General features: G+C 43.8%; 1 protein-coding gene across 3 annotated transcripts in view; it reads left to right on the forward strand.

Moving 5' to 3' along the window:
• meak7 (MTOR associated protein, eak-7 homolog) overlaps positions 1-17,236 on the forward strand; it is a 53,937-nt gene that overhangs the window by 13,573 nt on the left and 23,128 nt on the right. For 2 of the 3 annotated variants that reach the window (XM_068049153.1, XM_068049152.1), the window contains exons 2-4: positions 5,382-5,586; positions 11,472-11,705; positions 12,676-12,820. In XM_068049153.1, the coding sequence (XP_067905254.1) occupies positions 5,416-5,586; positions 11,472-11,705; positions 12,676-12,820 (550 nt within the window). In that variant the 5' untranslated portion in view covers positions 5,382-5,415. The remainder of the gene's footprint in view (positions 1-5,381; positions 5,587-11,471; positions 11,706-12,675; positions 12,821-17,236) is intronic. The other variant, XM_068049154.1, reaches the window with a different exon arrangement.

The raw sequence follows: 17,236 nt of genomic DNA on the forward strand, positions 1-17,236 counted from the left end.
GTGAGCAGGTCATTGCTGAGTAAGTACTGCTTGATAGTACAGTCGACAACACTTTCCTGATGATCGAGAGTAGATCGGGGTGATAATTCGCTGGATTGGATTTATCCTACTTTTTGTAGACAGAACATACCTGGGCAATCTATCACATTGTCAGACAGATGCCAGTGTTGCAGCTGAACTGGAACAGCTTGGCTAGGGTAAAGGCCGGCTATCTGACCCAAGACCGACTACGTGTCTGGTTCGGGTTGGGTCGCACTTCTGGGTCTGGCGTTAAGGCTCTGGTCGGGCCAGATTGGACACGCTCTATCACCATCTCCAGTAAGTGGCTCCACTGTTAATTTACTTTCTGGACTTGAAAGGTGGTTTTGTTATTTTAAGCTTGTGCAGGTAAGTCTTCTCCTCTTTGGCCTCCTTGTCTCAAGAGACAATGGGTAAGCGCCTAGAGGTGGTCAGTAGTTTGTGGAGCAGCGCCTGGAGTGGCTATAAAGGCCAATTCTAGAGTGACAGACTCTTCCACAGATGCTGCAGATAAAATTGGTTGTTGGGGCTGTTATACAGTTGTCTGTCTCTTTTTTTCCTGCCAACTGCTAAGTCTCTTCGACTCGCCTCTCTTTGGCCCCGCATTTTTAGCTGTCCGCCAGCTCTGGCAATCGTTGGCAACTGACTCCCATGACTTGTGGTCAATGTCGCAGGACTTCATGTCGCGTTTGCAGACGTCTTTAAAGCGGAGATATGGACGGCCGGTGGGTCTGATACCAGTGACGATCTCGCTGTACAATGCATCCTTGGGGATCCTGCCATCTTCCATGCGGCTCACATGGCCAAGCCATCTCAAGCGCCGCTGGCTCAATTGGGTGTATATGCTGGGGACGTTGGCCGCCTCGAGGACTTCTGCGTTGGAGATACGGTCCTGCCACCTGATGCTAAGGATTCTCTGGAGACAGCAAAGATGGAATGAATTGAGACGTCCCTCTTGGCTGACATATGTTGTCCAGGCCTCACTGCTGTACAGCAAGGTATTGAGGATACAGGCTTGATACACTCGGACTTTTGTGTTCCGTGTCAGTGCGCCATTTTCCCACACCCTCTTGACCAGTCTGGACAAAGCAGCAGACGCCTTTCCCATGTACTTGTTGATTTCTGCATTGAGAGACAGGTTACTGGTGATAGTTGAGCCTAGGTTGGTGAACTCTTGAACCACTTCCAGAGCGTGGTCGCCGATATTGATGGATGGAGCATTCCTGACGTCCTGTCCCATGATGTTCATTTTCTTGAGGCTATTGGTTAGGGCAAATTCATTGCAGGCAGCCACAATCCTGTTGAGTCCCTGCAGACACTCTTCCTTGTGCGATGTTAATGCAGCATTGTCAGCAAAGAGGCATTCCCTGATGAGGACTTTCCATACTTTGGTCTTCGCTCTAAGATGGGCAAGGTTGAACAACCTGCCATCTGATCTTGTGTGGAGGCAAATTCCTTCTTAAGACTTAAACACATGCCTGGGGCTTTTCCACTGGCTGGAGAATCGATAGCATTACTGAGTTCCGATTTTGTTGGCTGCTCGTCCATGACTAGCAGAGACTGGGCTGCATTGAGGGCGGTATCAGTGACATCATTTTCCCTGGTGTAGAGTTCTAGGTAGTGCTGCACCCAGTGGTCCATTTGCAGGTAAGTAACAAAGTGAAAAATGGAACGTAGGTTGACTGATGGTTGGGTCGGGTGCAGGAAAAATTGAAAGGACTTGGGCTGGCTTGGGCTCAGATGTGGTTCCGTCGGGCTCTGGTCAGGTTTCATTTGCAGACTCGAGCCGGCCTTTAGGCTAGGGGGCGTGGCTAGTTCTGGAGCTCGTGTCTTTAGTACTACAGCCAGGCCCAGTCTGTTCAGCCATTTCTTGATATCACGTGGAATAATTACACAGGCAGAATATGGTATTTTTCTTATCTTGCTGTAGTAAAAGAGGGTACAGCTGATTTCAGCAGTAATTAAAAACAGCAAATGCTGAAAAAACACAGCAAAAAAGATGGATTAATGCTTCAGGTAGAGGTCCTTTTTAGTCTGAAGATTTTAGCTGTGTTTACTAAGTTTCAGTTGCAATTAGCCTACTTGAGCGAGGTTAAATAGCCAAAAAGTCTGAAGGTAAGCTTTTTATTTCTGTTAGAACATTGGCAATAAATGTACTCGTCAAGCTTTAGGGTTACCATGGCAACGGAGTGTTCCACCATCTAATGATTATGACCTAAAGGGGACCACAGAGGACCTGTCAACGAAGGGTGCTCAAATTAGAAAGTAATAACTAGCAGAGTTGTGATTTGAGGGAAGTTCAGAAAAGCTGATTTGCAGCTAAGGTCTGAAGAACAGTACACCTGAAGATCTTTCGCTGTGGAAATCGGAGAAGGGCTGGGAGTCAGATGCTGCGAGGAATGTGTACTGAAGTCTGAAGATAAGGACTGAACTTTCTTTCCAAAATTAGAGATTTGAGAGCGGCTGGTTGGTTGTTTTCATGTTTTTGAAAGCATTTTATGCTGGAACATTTTTAAATGATTAGTACCCCATCGTGAATGAGTGTGACGCTTATTACAGTAAATAAAGCAGCTTGATCTTTTACTCTGAATCTTACATGGGAGATATTTTGTTCCTTAGTATGACCAGAAACAAAGTCATTGCATGGCTTCATTCATTGGCCAAACACACATTATATTTGGTAATGTGAAGGGTTTGGTGGGCGGAGGAATGTAAGTTGGCCACTTATTGACTGTGTATAATGTACAATTTTAATAATAAGTCCCTTTCTTCCAAACTAGGTAAAGGTTAATTTATTAGATATGATTGCTCTGTTCCTTGCCCACTACCCTCTTGTGGTTCAGTTTGGCTAAAAATAAAAATATAAAACAAGCACCTTACTAGAACAACAAAAATAATGTATTTATATGGCATCTTTTAATACAATACGACCCACAGTGCTTCACAGGAGTGTAATAAAGCAAAATTAGACACTGAACCACAAAAGGTGATATTAGAGCAAGATGAACGTCTTAAAGGAAGAAAGCGAGGATGAGAGGTTTAGTGAGGGAATTCCAGAGCATGAGGCCTAGATAGCTGAAGGCATGGCCAGCAATACTGCAGCGATCAAAATCGGGGATGCTCAAGAGGCCAGAATTAGAGGAGTGCAGATATGAGGTTTGTGGGGCTGGAGGAGATTAGAGATAGGGAGGGGCGAGACATGGAAGAATTTGAAAACAAGGATAAGAATGATCAAATTGAGGTGTTACTTGACTGGGAGCCAATTTTGGTCAGTGAGCATAGGGGTGGTAGGGGAACAGGACTTGGTGTGAGTAAGAACAGGGGCAGCTGATTTTTGGATGACTTCAAAGTTATGGAGGGTATAATGTGGGAGGTCAGCTAGGAGTGCATTGGAATAGACAAGTCTAGCAGTAACCAAGGCATGAGTGAGCGTTTCAGCAGCAAATGAGGCAGGGGTGGAGTTGGGTGATGTTGTAGAGGTGGAAATAGTCAGTTTTACTGATAGAACAGATATGCGGTCAGAAGCTCATCTCTGAAATATCGGGGAAAAATGGGCACAGATTTCGGACACGTGTTGAAGGACTTTGGAGAGCAATGAATATGTATCATAGAATCATAAGAAAGTTTACGGCACAGAAAGAGGCCACCTGGCCCATAGTTGTAGTTTGTTTGTAAGGACAGTGGGATCAAGGGTTGTTTTTTGAGGAGAGGGTGATGGTGACAAATTTAAAGAGGGTAAGGGACAGCACTGAAGGAGAGTACTGTTAACAATATCAGCTGTCGGAATAATAGTTAATCAGCTAACAGAATACAAACTATGGAAACAAAAAAGTAGAAAATACTGGAAACACACAGCAGATCAGTCAGCATCCATGGAGAGAATAGTAAAATTATAATTTTGGGTCCAGACCCTTAACTTTTTTTTTAAAATTTCTCTGCAGATGCTGTATGAGCTCGTGTGTTTCCAAAGTTTTCTGTTTTATTGTTTCAGATTTCCAGCAACTAAAGTATTGTGCTTTGTATCAGAAAATATTAAACATCTGACATGAAATGATTACACCTATTCTATTTTCTGTTAGCATTATGAATTTATTTCAATGAATTAAACCTGTCATTCAGCCCCCCACCTGCTGTGAATGAGGCATAGCAATTTTGTCATATGAACATTGATTTTGAACTGTTGCTTGAGAGTGAAGTGAGTGAAGAAATGACTTGTTTGAAGGTCACCAGACACTCGGCTGGAAGGACATTTGCATACTAAGAGATGCTGCTTGTGGAGACAAGGCACTATTCCCTGCTCCAATTAACCCAAATGAAGTTTGGTCACCAGGCATTGAAGGTGTAAGGAAGTGCCCTCTCCCGCCTCCCACCTCCGCCTCCCACAGAAGACACGTACACCTCAAGAAAACAAAGACTCCTACATTGGGACAAGCTGAAGTGTGAACTGGGCTCCAACAAATTGCAAGACTTACCGACAACCAAAGACTCCACATTGAACTTTTAATGGACTGTATCTACCATATGTTGCCTCAAACTTTTCCCCTTTTATTCCTTCTACTTTTTCTGTTTCTATCTGCATGTGTGGTCACGCCACATATTCATAGTCGTTAACCGGATTGGAGTTTAAGATTAATAAACTTCTACCTTTCTTGTTTAAATCTAAGGAAACCTGTTTGATTTGTCTGCCTTTCAATTGGAGCAGTGAACCAGGATTCACCTAAGGGGGAGCTAAAAACACAATTTCTAAAATTAAACCCTGTTACAGTTAAACGAGACAAAGGCTGAGGGGAACCCCTAGACCCCTCTCACTTTGTCGTAACAAATCATTAAAATTAGGCATTAAAATAAAAGGGAAACATTGCGGATGCTGGAAATCTGAAATAAAAACCAGACATGCTGGAAATACTCAGCATGTGCTTTCAATTCTGCTTTTATTTTTGAAAACCTAGATCTACATTTGCAGTATGGTGAAGTACTGAGGGAGTGCTGCATTGTCAGAAGTCTTTTGGATGAGATGCTCTCCTAGCCTGCCAGTTCATGTAGACATAAAGATCCCACAACAACCCTTTTTCTTTTGTACCCATGGGATTGTTTGGCAAGGTCTTCTGAGGCCTCAGATATGGAAAGCTGCATGTTGGCTTTTATTTAACAGATTTAAGTACTGTAGCTTTCTTTTTTTCTTTTTGTGTGCATTGTGAAATTTCTGAGATCAGGCAATCTAATATCTCTCTCTATCTCTCTTCCCCCCCCCCCGCCATTCCCAATCAATGTGTGTTTGCAGTAAGACTAGGTTGAAAGTTTACAGGTAAAGCTGCGCACTTGGTAGTTGTGGTGCTGCCTAATTTTTCAAATGTTATTTATAGGTTTAAGGGACCCTGCAGTTATCTGCAAGAAAAGATGGGAAACGTAGAGAGTCATGCATTGACTAGAACCTACCTATCTTCATTTTCTCCTGAAGAACAAACTGTTCTGGATAGTGTTTTTGATATTATATCTGGCTCAAGGAGCACTGAAGGCACGAAAAGTGGAAAAGCTGCTCAGAAGAATATTACCCTGGCCAAGTTAAAGGTAAACCTTAACATAAGAGCTGGAGTGAAAAGATTTATCATAGCAAATATAAATTTATTTTTAATTTCCCTGCTAAACTTCCAAACTATGTATTAATGGAAACGCAATCCAAAAATGTAAGTTTTTTTATATTATTTGTAAAACATGAATGTGCTACTTTTCTGCTTGGTGTCCTTTCTGATATCTTGCTCTGACTAAACCATTTAAAAAAAAAAACCCACATTTAATACAGAATCACTTTCCCTTAGTGCTACCCATGTTAATGCTGGAGAGTGGTTTCAGGAATGAGTGCACACTTGTCCATTGCCTTTTTGACTTTCCTTCCTGGCTGTCCTTAATGTTTGGGCATGGCCTGTACAGAGAAGCTGCATTACTGGCCTGCTGCGTAGATAGGCTGAGAGGCCAGAATAGTTATTTCTACCCTGATAATGGGGCGTTATTTTTGTTCATTTGTGGGATATGGCGTTGCTGGCTAGGCCAACATATTGCCCATCCCTAATTCCTTTGGGAAGGTGGTGGTGAGCTGCCTTCTTGAACCCCTGTAGTCCTTTGGCGTGTAGGTACACCCACAGTGCCGTTAGGGAGTTCTGGAATATTGACCCAGCGACCGTGAAGGAACAGCGATACAGTTCCAAGTCAGGATGATGTGTGGCTTGGAGGGAAACTTGCAGGTGGTTGTGTTCTCCTGATCTGCTCCCCTTGTCCTTCTAGGTGGTAGAGATTGTGGGTTTGGAAGGTGCTGTCAAATGAGTCTTGGTGGGTTTTTGCAGTGCATCTTGTAGATGGTACATGCTGCTGTCACTGACGCAGTGGTGGAGGGAGTGAACGTTGAGGATGGTGGATTGTGTCCCAATCTAGTGGGCTGCTTTGTCTTGTCAATTTTCTTGAGTGTTGGAGCTGCATCCATCTAGGCAAGTGGAGAGTATTCCATCTTGACTTGTGCTTTGTAGATGCTGGACAGGCATTGAGGAGACAGAAGGTGAGTTATCTGCCACAGGATTCATAGCCTCTGACCTGCTTTTGTAATCACAACAGTTATGTGGATGGTCCAGTTCAGTTTCTGGTCAATGGTAAACCCCAGGCTGTTGATAGTGGGGGATTCAGCGATGGTAATGCCATTGAACATCAAGAGGAACTGGTTAGATTCTCTCTTGTTGGAGATGGTCATTTCCTGGCACTTAAGTGGCAAGTAACATTCACGCCACACATCAGCCCAAGCCTGGATGTGGTCCAGGTATTGTGGCATATGGAGATGGGCTGCTTCAGTATCCTGAGGAGTCGTGAATGGTGCTGAACATTGTATAACCATCAGCAAACATCCCCACTTCTGACTTTATGATTGAAGAAAGGTCATTGATAAAGCAGCAGAAGATGGTTGGGTCTAGGACACTACCCTGAAGAACTCCTGCAGTGATGTCCTGGGACTGAGATGATAGACCTCCAACAACTACAACCATCTTACTTTGTGCTAGGTGTGACTCCAACCAGCAGAGAGTGTTCCCCCTGATTCCCATTGACTTCAGTTTTGCTAGGGCTCCTTGATGCCATGCTTGGTCAAATGCTGCCTTGATGTCAAGGCCAGTCACTCTCCCCTCACCTCTGGAGTTCAGCTCTTTTTTCCATGTTTGGAGCAAGGTTGTAATGAGGTCAGGAGCTGAGTGGCCCTGGCAGAAACCCAACTGAGTGTCAGTGAGCAGGTGATTGCAGAGCTTGATAGCACTGCCGATGATCACTTCCATCACTTTGCTGATTGAGAGTACACTAATAGGGCGGTACTTGGCCAGGTCAGATTTGTCCTGCTTTTTGTGGACAATACGTACCTGGGCAATTTTCCACATTGTCGGGTAGCTGTACTGGAACAGCTTGGCTAGGGGCATGGCAAGTTCTGGAGCACAAGTCTTCAGTACTATTGCTGGAATGTTGTCAGGGCCCATAGCCTTTGCAGTATCCAGTGCTGTTTCTTGATATCATGTGGAATGAATCGGATTGGCTGAAGACTGGCATCTGTGATGCTGGGGACCTCGGGAGAAGGCTGGGATGAATCATCCATTCGGCACTTCTGGTTGAAGATGGATGCAGATGCTTCAGCCTTGTCTTTCGCACTGATGAGCTGGGCTCCCCCATTGAGGATAGGATATTTGTGGAGCCTCCTCCTCCTGTCAGTTGTTTAATTGTCCGCCACCATTCACAACTGGATGTGGCAGGACTGCAGAGCTTAGATCTGACCTGTTGGTCATGTGATTGCTTAGCCCTGTCTATTGCATGCTACTTCCACTGTTTGGCATGCAAGTAGTTCTGTGTTGTAGCTTCACCAGGATGGCACCTCATTTTTAGATATGCCTGATGCTGCTCCTAGCATGCCTTCATGCAATCTTTATTGAACCAGTGTTGGTCCCCCGGCTTGATGGTATTGGTAGGGTGTGGGATATGCCTGGCCATGAGGTTACAGATTGTGCTTGAATACAATTCTGCTGCTGTGGATGGCCCACAGTGCCTCATGGATGCCCAGTTTTGAGTTGCTAGATCTGTTTAAAATCTATTCCATTTAGCACGGTAGTAGAGCCACACAACACTCTGGTGGGTATCCTCAATGTGGAGATGAGACTTCGGCTCCGCATTGGTGGTCACTCCTACCAACACTGTCGTGGACAGATGCATCTGCGACAGGTAGATTGGTGAGGACGAGGGCAAGTAGGTTTTTCCCTCACTGCCTGCCGCAGTCCCAGTCTAGCAGGACGTACCCAGGGATGGTGATGGTGGTGTCTGGGACATTGTCTGCAAGGTATGATTCCTTGAGTATGGCTGTCAGGCTGTTGCTTGACAGCTCTCCCAATTGTGGCACAAGCCCCTAGATGTTAGTAAGGAGAACTTTGCAGGGTCGACAGGGCTGAGTTTGCTGTTGTCGTTTCCAGCGCTTAGGTTGATGCAGGGTGGTTCGTCTGATCTCATTCCTTTTTTTGAGGCTTTGTAGTGGTTTGATACAACTGGGTGGCTTGCTAGGCCATTTCAGGGGGCATTTAAAAGTCAATCACATTGCTGTGGGTCTGGAGTCACTTGTAGGCCAGACCAGGTAAGGATGACAAATCTCCTTCCCTAAAGGACATTAGTGAACCAGATGGGTTTTTACAACAATTGACAATTGTTTCGTGGTCACCTCTTGACTAGTTTTTAACTTCAGATTTATTAATTGACTTTAAATTGCACCATCCGCCATGGCAGGGTTCAAACCCATGTCCTCAGCATTGACCTGAGATGCTGGATTTCTAGTCTAGTGGCATTACCACTGCGCCACTGCCTCCCTAATTGTGATTAACAAATCCATTTCGATCTGAGTAGGGTTTTCAGTGTTGACTGAATCTATGATACAGAGGTGCTTAATTCTGACTGTTGGGATGCAGCATACATTTTGTTTGGTTACTGCTCCTCGATTTTAAAAAGGAATCTAACTGATTTAATTTGTGAGGAAAGAGGTTGCAGATGCATAGCTTTTTAAAAATGTATTCTCTGTATGAGGGTGATACTGGCAAAACCACATTAAATTGCTCATCAAGTTCTCTGGTGATAGTGGGCCTTCTCCTTGTGCAACAAAGCTCGTATCCCTGTTGGCTGAACATTGGGCTAAAGTGAGTAGTCAGCACCTTTGAATTTGGCACAGACATCACCGTCATATAAATTCTTAATCTTCTAAAGTTATTACATTCCTTTTTCAAGAAATGGGACTCTGTGGATAATGTGAAACTTCAGAGCTTTAAAGAAAATGTTATTGCAGACAGAACAAAGTTCATTGACATGTCTTGGACGTCTCAACATTTGTGGCCAAATCCCTAAATTGAGAAGTGTTTTTTTAAAAAAACTTATCAATAGTGCTGTCATCAGCTGCAAGATAACATTTTAAAACCGTAACAGAACACCCAAGCAAGGTTCCGCCACAATTCTGAAGCTCTTAATTGTGTATAAATTTGTGTGTACTTGCTTGAGTAAGTTGAGCAAAAGAAATTGAAGGGAATAGGACCCATAGCTTTATTATAGGGCTTTATTTTATTCGTTTTATGGGATGTGGGCATCGCTGGCTCGGCCAGCATTTATTGCCTTTCCATAATAGCCCTTATGAAGGTGGTGGTGAGCTGCCTTCTTGAACTAGTGCAATCCTTGGGGTGCTGTTATGAAGGGAGTTCCAGGATTTTGACCCAGTGACAGTGAAGATAAAATTCCAAGTAATGATGGGGTGTGGCTTGGAGGGGAACTTGCAGGTGATGGTGTTCCCATGCATCTGCTGCCCTTGTCCTTCAACGTGGTAGAGGCCATGGGTTTAGAGGGTGCTGAAGTAGCCTTGGTGAGTTGCTGCAGTGTATCTTGTAGATTTTACACACTGCTGCCACTGTGCCTCAGTGGTGAAGGGAGTGAATATTGAAGGTGAAGGATGGCATGCCAATCAAGCGGGCTGCTTTGTCCTGGATGGTGTCGAGCTTCTTGAGTGTTGTTGGAGCTGCACCCATCCAGGCAAGTGGAGAGTTTCATCACACTCCTGACATGTGCCTTGTAGATGGTGGACAGGCACTGGGGAGACAGGAGGTGAGTTACTTGCTGCAGAATCCCTAGTCTCTGACCTGCTAACCATGATGTGTACACATCACCAATTGTAGCTTTTTGCCTAAGCATTTTTGACTTTTTTTGTACTGGTTTTCTTGCATATTTGAGGTGGACATTCACACACTGTGTCTAGTTTCTGCCTCCTCCCCTCCCACCCACCCTTCGCCCCCTTTTCTGTAGAGCAGGCCCAGTGGCTTAAAATGCACACCTATATGTGAGCATGTGCTAATGTGATTAATATAAGGGAAATGTTTTCCCTGCTGTGTTTCCTGCCATTTGCTTTTTCAGGCTGCCAGATGTAGGGGCTTTGGTTTCCAGCATTCAAAGACCAGCAGAGAGGCAAAAGATGCTGCTGGCAGTGAGGATCTGTGCTTTGGCTCTTCAAACATTGCCATGCACAAGTCCCAGATAGCAGGAAGAAATTTCAGTTCACTTTTTTTCTTTAGTCTCCATTCTCAGGCTGCCTCCATGACCTACCACTGCTGAATTTGCCCTGATTCTGGGCTGGGACACCCCGACAGGGGCAAAGGAGCCCAATTCCAGCATGCAACTAATCCTGGAGTTGGCAATCTAGCTGAGGGAAGGGAGATATGCTTTGGTCAGAGCCAAGTCCCGCCCTGCTGGAGATGCCCCCGGGACCTACCCCCTTCCCTCTCCCCCTTTCCTTTCCTCAACCCCGCAACCCAAACCAGCCAATCGGAAAGCGTAGGTTTTTGTTTAATCATCACACTATTATAACTGAGTTTCATTTATGGAATTATCTCAGATATTTTAGGCTGAGACCTTCCAGTTTGGCACAATCCTGGCACCTCTTGGTCAGGGCAGGAATTCTGGACTGAACTGGGAGGAACTAGAATTGCAGTTTCTTTTTGCATTACCTGCAGTGCATATGACATTGCATTTGGATTGGATGCAGTCTTAGCCTCTCCAAATAGACTATGCTGGTGACCAGTCTTGTGCTCCAACAGTGTTCCTATCTAACTATTTTGGAGATCCACCAAATGACTGTCCCTGCAACATTCCTCTGCTTGGCACCACTCAAAGCCATTGGAAGTGATGCTGGGAATTTGCTGTAAGGGAAGTTGTTCCTCAGCTTTTTATAGACACTGTAATGATTTTGACTTATTGCTCTGTGATTCTTTATAATTCCGAAGTATAAAGAATGGAGTGAAAACTGCTGGTTGCCTCTGGCAAGCTACCCCATACCTTGGTGATGACTGCAATAGAAGTAGATTTGGAAGCAATTTAAGAGAATGTTATACAATGCTGGGTGACCTTTTCATTCTCTTCTTCAGTCATATGTTCATGGAGGAGTGCCAAGCACCATGACTATCCGACTCTACAATGGAATGAGAAGCATTGAAGCAATAAAAAAATCAGAAGGCTTCAGTGACGCCATAAGCAAGAAACAGTTTGTTTTATTTCTTTCCTATGCCATGCGAGGTACTGCTGAAGAAAAAGGTTTTATCATTCAAAGAATGATTTCCCAAGATGCTGATGGTCCTGTAAAAGGAACACAAATAAAACAGGTAAAGACTCTAACACTGCCCTAAGTTTCAGCAAAGGCATTTCAGTATCTTACTTAGATACTTTGAGCTGGGCACAGACAGCTATCACATCAATTTAGTGTCCTCATATTACTCATCAGTGTCGTCCAGGCCAATTCTGATAAGATCACCTTTCACAGTTTAAAACAAAAATGTTTAAAAGGAACAATTTTCCAAAACCATTTATTTTTAAATTATTAAAAAGTCAGGGTAGGTAATACTCCGTGAAGTCAAAAAGAACTAAGTCCCACAGATTGCAATCGTACAGACCAAACAAGCTAGAGTAGCAGTTTCATGGGGCTAGTGGCTCAAATAGAGGCTGAATGAGTTTGGCTAGAAATGAAAAAAGATCCGCAGTTTGGATCTGAAACTTTGTCTGAGGCATGAATTGTCAGTATGGGAAATCAAGGAATGCATTCTCAAGGAAATCCCCTTGCATCTAAAAACTGAAAGAAATACCCAACGGGCAGAGTTAAGAACTTTGCTGTCAAGAGGCCCTTTATGTAATTCAGAAAAGTGAATGACTTCACAGGATGAACACAGTTAAGGTTTCTGTCGTCCTACCAGACCAAGCACTTCCATCTGCACCTTAAATTGCCAATAATCAGAAGCTCTACAATGAGGGGTTAAGCTTGCAACACCTTGCTCAAATAGCCACCACTCATCCTAGACAGCAATTGTTGATTGACTGTTTGTTTGACTAGAGGCCAAAACATTTGAACCGTCAAATCCATGCATCCATATTTTGGTCAGGGAAGATCAGATTACAATCGAGTGGGAAGCCTAACCAACGTTGCCTTGCTTTATCTCCCCACCCCACCCCGTGACAGAGGTCAATTGCAATGCAACAGCTGTCTCTTGCCATTGAACAGTTTATTTTACCATCTCATTCTGTGAATTTTGTGCTGGGTTTAGCCCCATTTTAGTTGTTTTTTGTTGTACATCCTCATAGTTCACAGAAGATCTGATTATGTCTGTGATCTACTTACTACGCCATGAACATATGCTATTTGGTTGGAGTTTGGAGAAAACCGCAGATTGTAATTTCGGTGTAGCACGTTTGACGACTGCTCTGATGTCTCACTTGAAGGCTAAAGGTACTGAACTCTAACATGTGTATCAAAACCTGTTTTTTAGCAACTGGCTAATAGCTCTAAGCAAATGTAGTTGATGGGAGTTAAAAGCTCCACTATATGGACAGTCCTGGCATTCATCAAGCAATAGCTGTTTGGAAATTTAAGGGAATTTTGATTATTCTTAGATAGCCCAGGGTGGAAAAGATCCAATCATAATAGCATATGAGCACTCATTTTGGTGTTGATCAGTTGAAAAATATTAATTTTATCTTTTTCTATGTGATTGTGACAAAGGTAAATGTTTCCTCCTCATCCTTCTCGACCTGTCTGCAGCTTTTGATACGGTTGACCATGACCATACCATCCTCCTTGAGCACCTCTCCACTGTCGTCCAGCTGGGTGGGACTGCTCTCACCTGGTTCCATTCTTAATTATTTAATCATAGCCAGAGAATCACTTGCAATGGCTTCTGTTCCTACTCCTGCACCGTTACCTCTGGTGTCTCCCAAGGATCTATCCTTGGCCCCCTCCTATTTCTCATCTGTTTGTCGCCTTTGGTGACATTATCTGAAAGCACAACATTAGTTTTCACATGCATGCTGCGACACCCAGCTCTACCTCATCACCACCTCTCTCAACTCTTCCACTGTCTCTAAATTATCAGACTGCTTATCCTATATCCAGTACTAGATGAGCAGTAATTTTCACCAATTAAATATTGGGAAGACTGAAGCCATTGTTTGTTGTTGTTCCCACTTCAAAATCTGTTCTCTAGCTACCAACTCCAACTGGTCCCTGGCAACTGTCTGAGATTAAACCAGTCTGTTCACAACCTTGATGTCCTATTTGATCCTGAGATGAGCTTCTGACCACATGTTCACGCCATCACTAAGACTGCCTATTTTTACCTCTGCAACATCGCCCGATTGCCCCTATCTCAGCTTATCTGCTGAAACCCTCATTCGTGTCTTTGTTACCCCTAGATTTGACTATTCCAATGCACTCCTGGCTGGTCTCCCACATTCTACCCTCGTAAAATTAAGGAAGGTCATCCAAAATTTTGCTGCCACGTGGGGCGGCGCAGTGGTTAGCACCGCAGAATTTCTTCTCTCAGGTGGTGGTGAATGTCTGGAATTCTCTACCCCCAGAGAATTGTGGAGGCTAGATCACTGAAAGTATTTAAAGAGGAGGTAGATAGATTTTTGAAATATTGGGGGGTTGAGGGCTATGAGCAGCTGGCATGAAAGAAGAGTTGAGGTCTGGAGTAGATCAGCCATGATCTTATTGAATTTCTCCTATTTCTTATGTTTCTTATGTTAGTGGTAATGTCAATGAACTAGTAATTCAGAGGCTTAGGCTAATGCCCTGGGGACACAGGTTCAAATCCCACCACGGCAGCTGGTGGAATTTAGTTTCTAAATTAATTGAATTTATCATCAATTGTTGTGAAAAACCCACCTGGTTCATTCACTTCTTTCGGGAAAGAAATCTACCATCCTTACCCAGTCTGGCATACACGTGACTCCAGACCCACTTAAATGCCCTCTGAAATGGCCTAGCAAGCCACTCAATCACAGAATTGTTACAGTGCAGAAGCAGGCCATTCGGCCCATCATGTCCGCTCCGGCTTTCTGAAAGAGCAGTTCACTCATTTCCATTCCGCCGCCTTCTCCCCATAACCCTGCACATTCTTCCTTTTCATATAACAGTCTAACTCCCTTTTGAATGCTCCAATTGAACCTGCCTCCAACCACACTGTCAGGCAGTGTATTCCAGACCTTAACCACTCTCTGTATGAAAGTTTTTCCTCATGTCACTTTTGCTTCTCTTACCAAATACTTTAAATCTGTGCCCTTTCATTCTTGATCCTTTCACGAGTGAGATCCTCTCTACTCTGTCCAGACCCCTCATGATTTTGAATACCTCTATCTAATCACCTCTCAGCCTTCTCTTCTCCAAGGAAAACGGTCCTAATTTCTCCAATCTATATTCATAACTGAAATTCATCATCCCTGGAACCGTTCTCCTGAATCTTTTCTCTACTCTCTCCAATGCCCTCACGTCTTTCCTAAAGTGTGGCGCCCAGAACTGGATGCAATACTCCAGCTGAGGCCGAAATAGTGTCTCATACAAGTTCAACATAACTTCCTTCCTCTTGTACTCTATGCCCCTATTAATAAAGCCCAGGATACTGGATACTTTATTAACCGCTCTCTCAACCTGTCCTGCCACCTTCAATGACTTATGCACATATACACCCGGGTCCCTCTGCTTCCGCATCCCCTTTAGAATTGTACCCGTTATTTTACATTGCCTCTCTGTGCTCTTCCTTCCAAAATGTATCACTTCACATTTCTCTGCATTGAACTTCATCTGCCACTTGTCTGCCCATTTCACCAACTTATCTATGTCCTTTTGATGTTCTACACTATCCTCCTCACAGTTCACCATGCTTCCAAGTTTCATATCATCTGCAAACTTTGAACTTGTGCCCTGTACACCAAGGTCTAGGCCATTAATATATATCAGGAAAAGCAAGGGTCCCATTACTGACCTCTGGGGAACTCTACTACGAACCTTCCTCCAGCCCTAAAAACATCCATTAATCACCACTGTCCGTTTCCTGTCACTCAGCCAGTTCCAAATCCGTATTGCTACCATCCCTTTTATTCCATGAGCTGTAAGTTTGCTCACAAGTCTGTTGTGTGGCACTGTATCAAATGCCTTTTGAAAGTCCATGTACACATCAACAGCATTGCCCTCATCAACCTTCTCTGTTACTCTCTCAACAAAAACTCCAGCAAGTTAGTTAGTCATGATTTTCCCTGAGGAAATCCAAGCTGGCTTTCCGTAATTAACCCACATTTGATCATGTTACTGTTAATTTTGTCCCAAATTATTTTTCTAGATGTTTACCCACCACCAAAGCTAAACTGACTGGCCTGTTGTTGCTGGGCTTATCTTTACACCTTTTTTTTGACCAAAGGTCTAACTTTTGCAATTCTCCAGTCCTCTGGCACCACTCCCGAGTACAAGGAAGACTGAAATATTATGGCCAGTGCCTCTGTGATTTTCGCCCTCACTTTCCTCAGTATCCTTGGATGCATCTCATCCTGGTGCTTTATCCACTTTAAGTACAGACAGTCTATATAATACATCCCCTTTATCAATTTTAAACCCCTCTAGTGTCTGAATTACCTTCACTTTCACCATTGCCTTGGTTGCATCTTCTTCCTTGGTAAAGGCAGATGCAAACTATTCATTTAATACCTCAGCTATGCCCTCTGCCTCCATTTGTAAATCCCTTTTATGGTCCCTAATCGTCCCTGCTCCTCCTTTTACCACCCTTTTACTATTTATATGTCTATAGAAAACTTTGGGATTTCCTTTTCATGCTCTCTCTTATTTGCTTTTTCACTTCCCATCTGGACTTTCTATATTCAGCCTGGTTCTCAATAGTATTTTCTACCTGGCATCTGTCATAAGCACACTTTCTCTTCTTTATCTTAATCTCTACCTCTTTTGTCATCCAGGGAGCTCTGAATTTTTTTGCCCTACCTTTCCTCTTTGAGGGAAAATACCTTGACTGTGCCCGAACTATCTCTTCTTTGAAGGTTGCCCATTGTTCAGCTACCGTTTTTCCTGCCAACCTTTGACTTCAATTTATTTACTCCAGCTCCATTCCTGTCCCATTGAAGTTGGCTTTCCCCTGGTTAATTTTTCTTGCTCTGGATTGTTCTTTGTCCTTTTTCCATAGTCAGTCTAAACCTTATGATACAATGATCACTATCCCCTAAATGCTCTCCTACTGATACTTGATCCACTTGGCCCACCTCATTCTCAAGTACTAGGTCTAGCAGTGCCTCCTTTCTCGTTGGACTAGCAACATACTGCTGTAGAAAATTTTCTTGAACACACTCTAGGAACTCATGCCCCTCACAGCCCTTTACACTACTATTATCTCAGTCAATGTTTGGATAATTAACGTCCCCCATTATAACTATCCTATAATTTTTACACCTCTCTAATTTCCTTGCAAATTTGCTCCTCCACATCCTTCCTACTAGCTGGTGGCCTATAGACAACACTGAGCAATGTAACTGCACCATTTTTGTTCCTTAGCTCTAGCCAAATTGACTAACTCCGTTATATCAAATTGTTAAAGAAAAGTTGACTAAGAATAAAACCGGATGGACCATCCAGCATTGACCTAGACACTAGAAACACTAGACAAAGGCCCACCCAGCCCAGTCAACCCAAAGTCCTCCTCACCAACATCAGACTTGTGCCAAAATTGGTGAGAGAACCAACAAGAGGGAAAAACCTACTCGACACCTCCTCATGAGTCTACTTGTTGCAGTTGCAGCCATCCATGACAGTATTTGTAGAAATGATCACTGCACGGTCCTTATGGCGATGAAGCCCCGTCTTCACACT

This window comes from Heterodontus francisci, chromosome 17 (genome assembly GCF_036365525.1).
Source record: "Heterodontus francisci isolate sHetFra1 chromosome 17, sHetFra1.hap1, whole genome shotgun sequence".
Lineage (NCBI taxonomy): Eukaryota > Metazoa > Chordata > Chondrichthyes > Heterodontiformes > Heterodontidae > Heterodontus > Heterodontus francisci.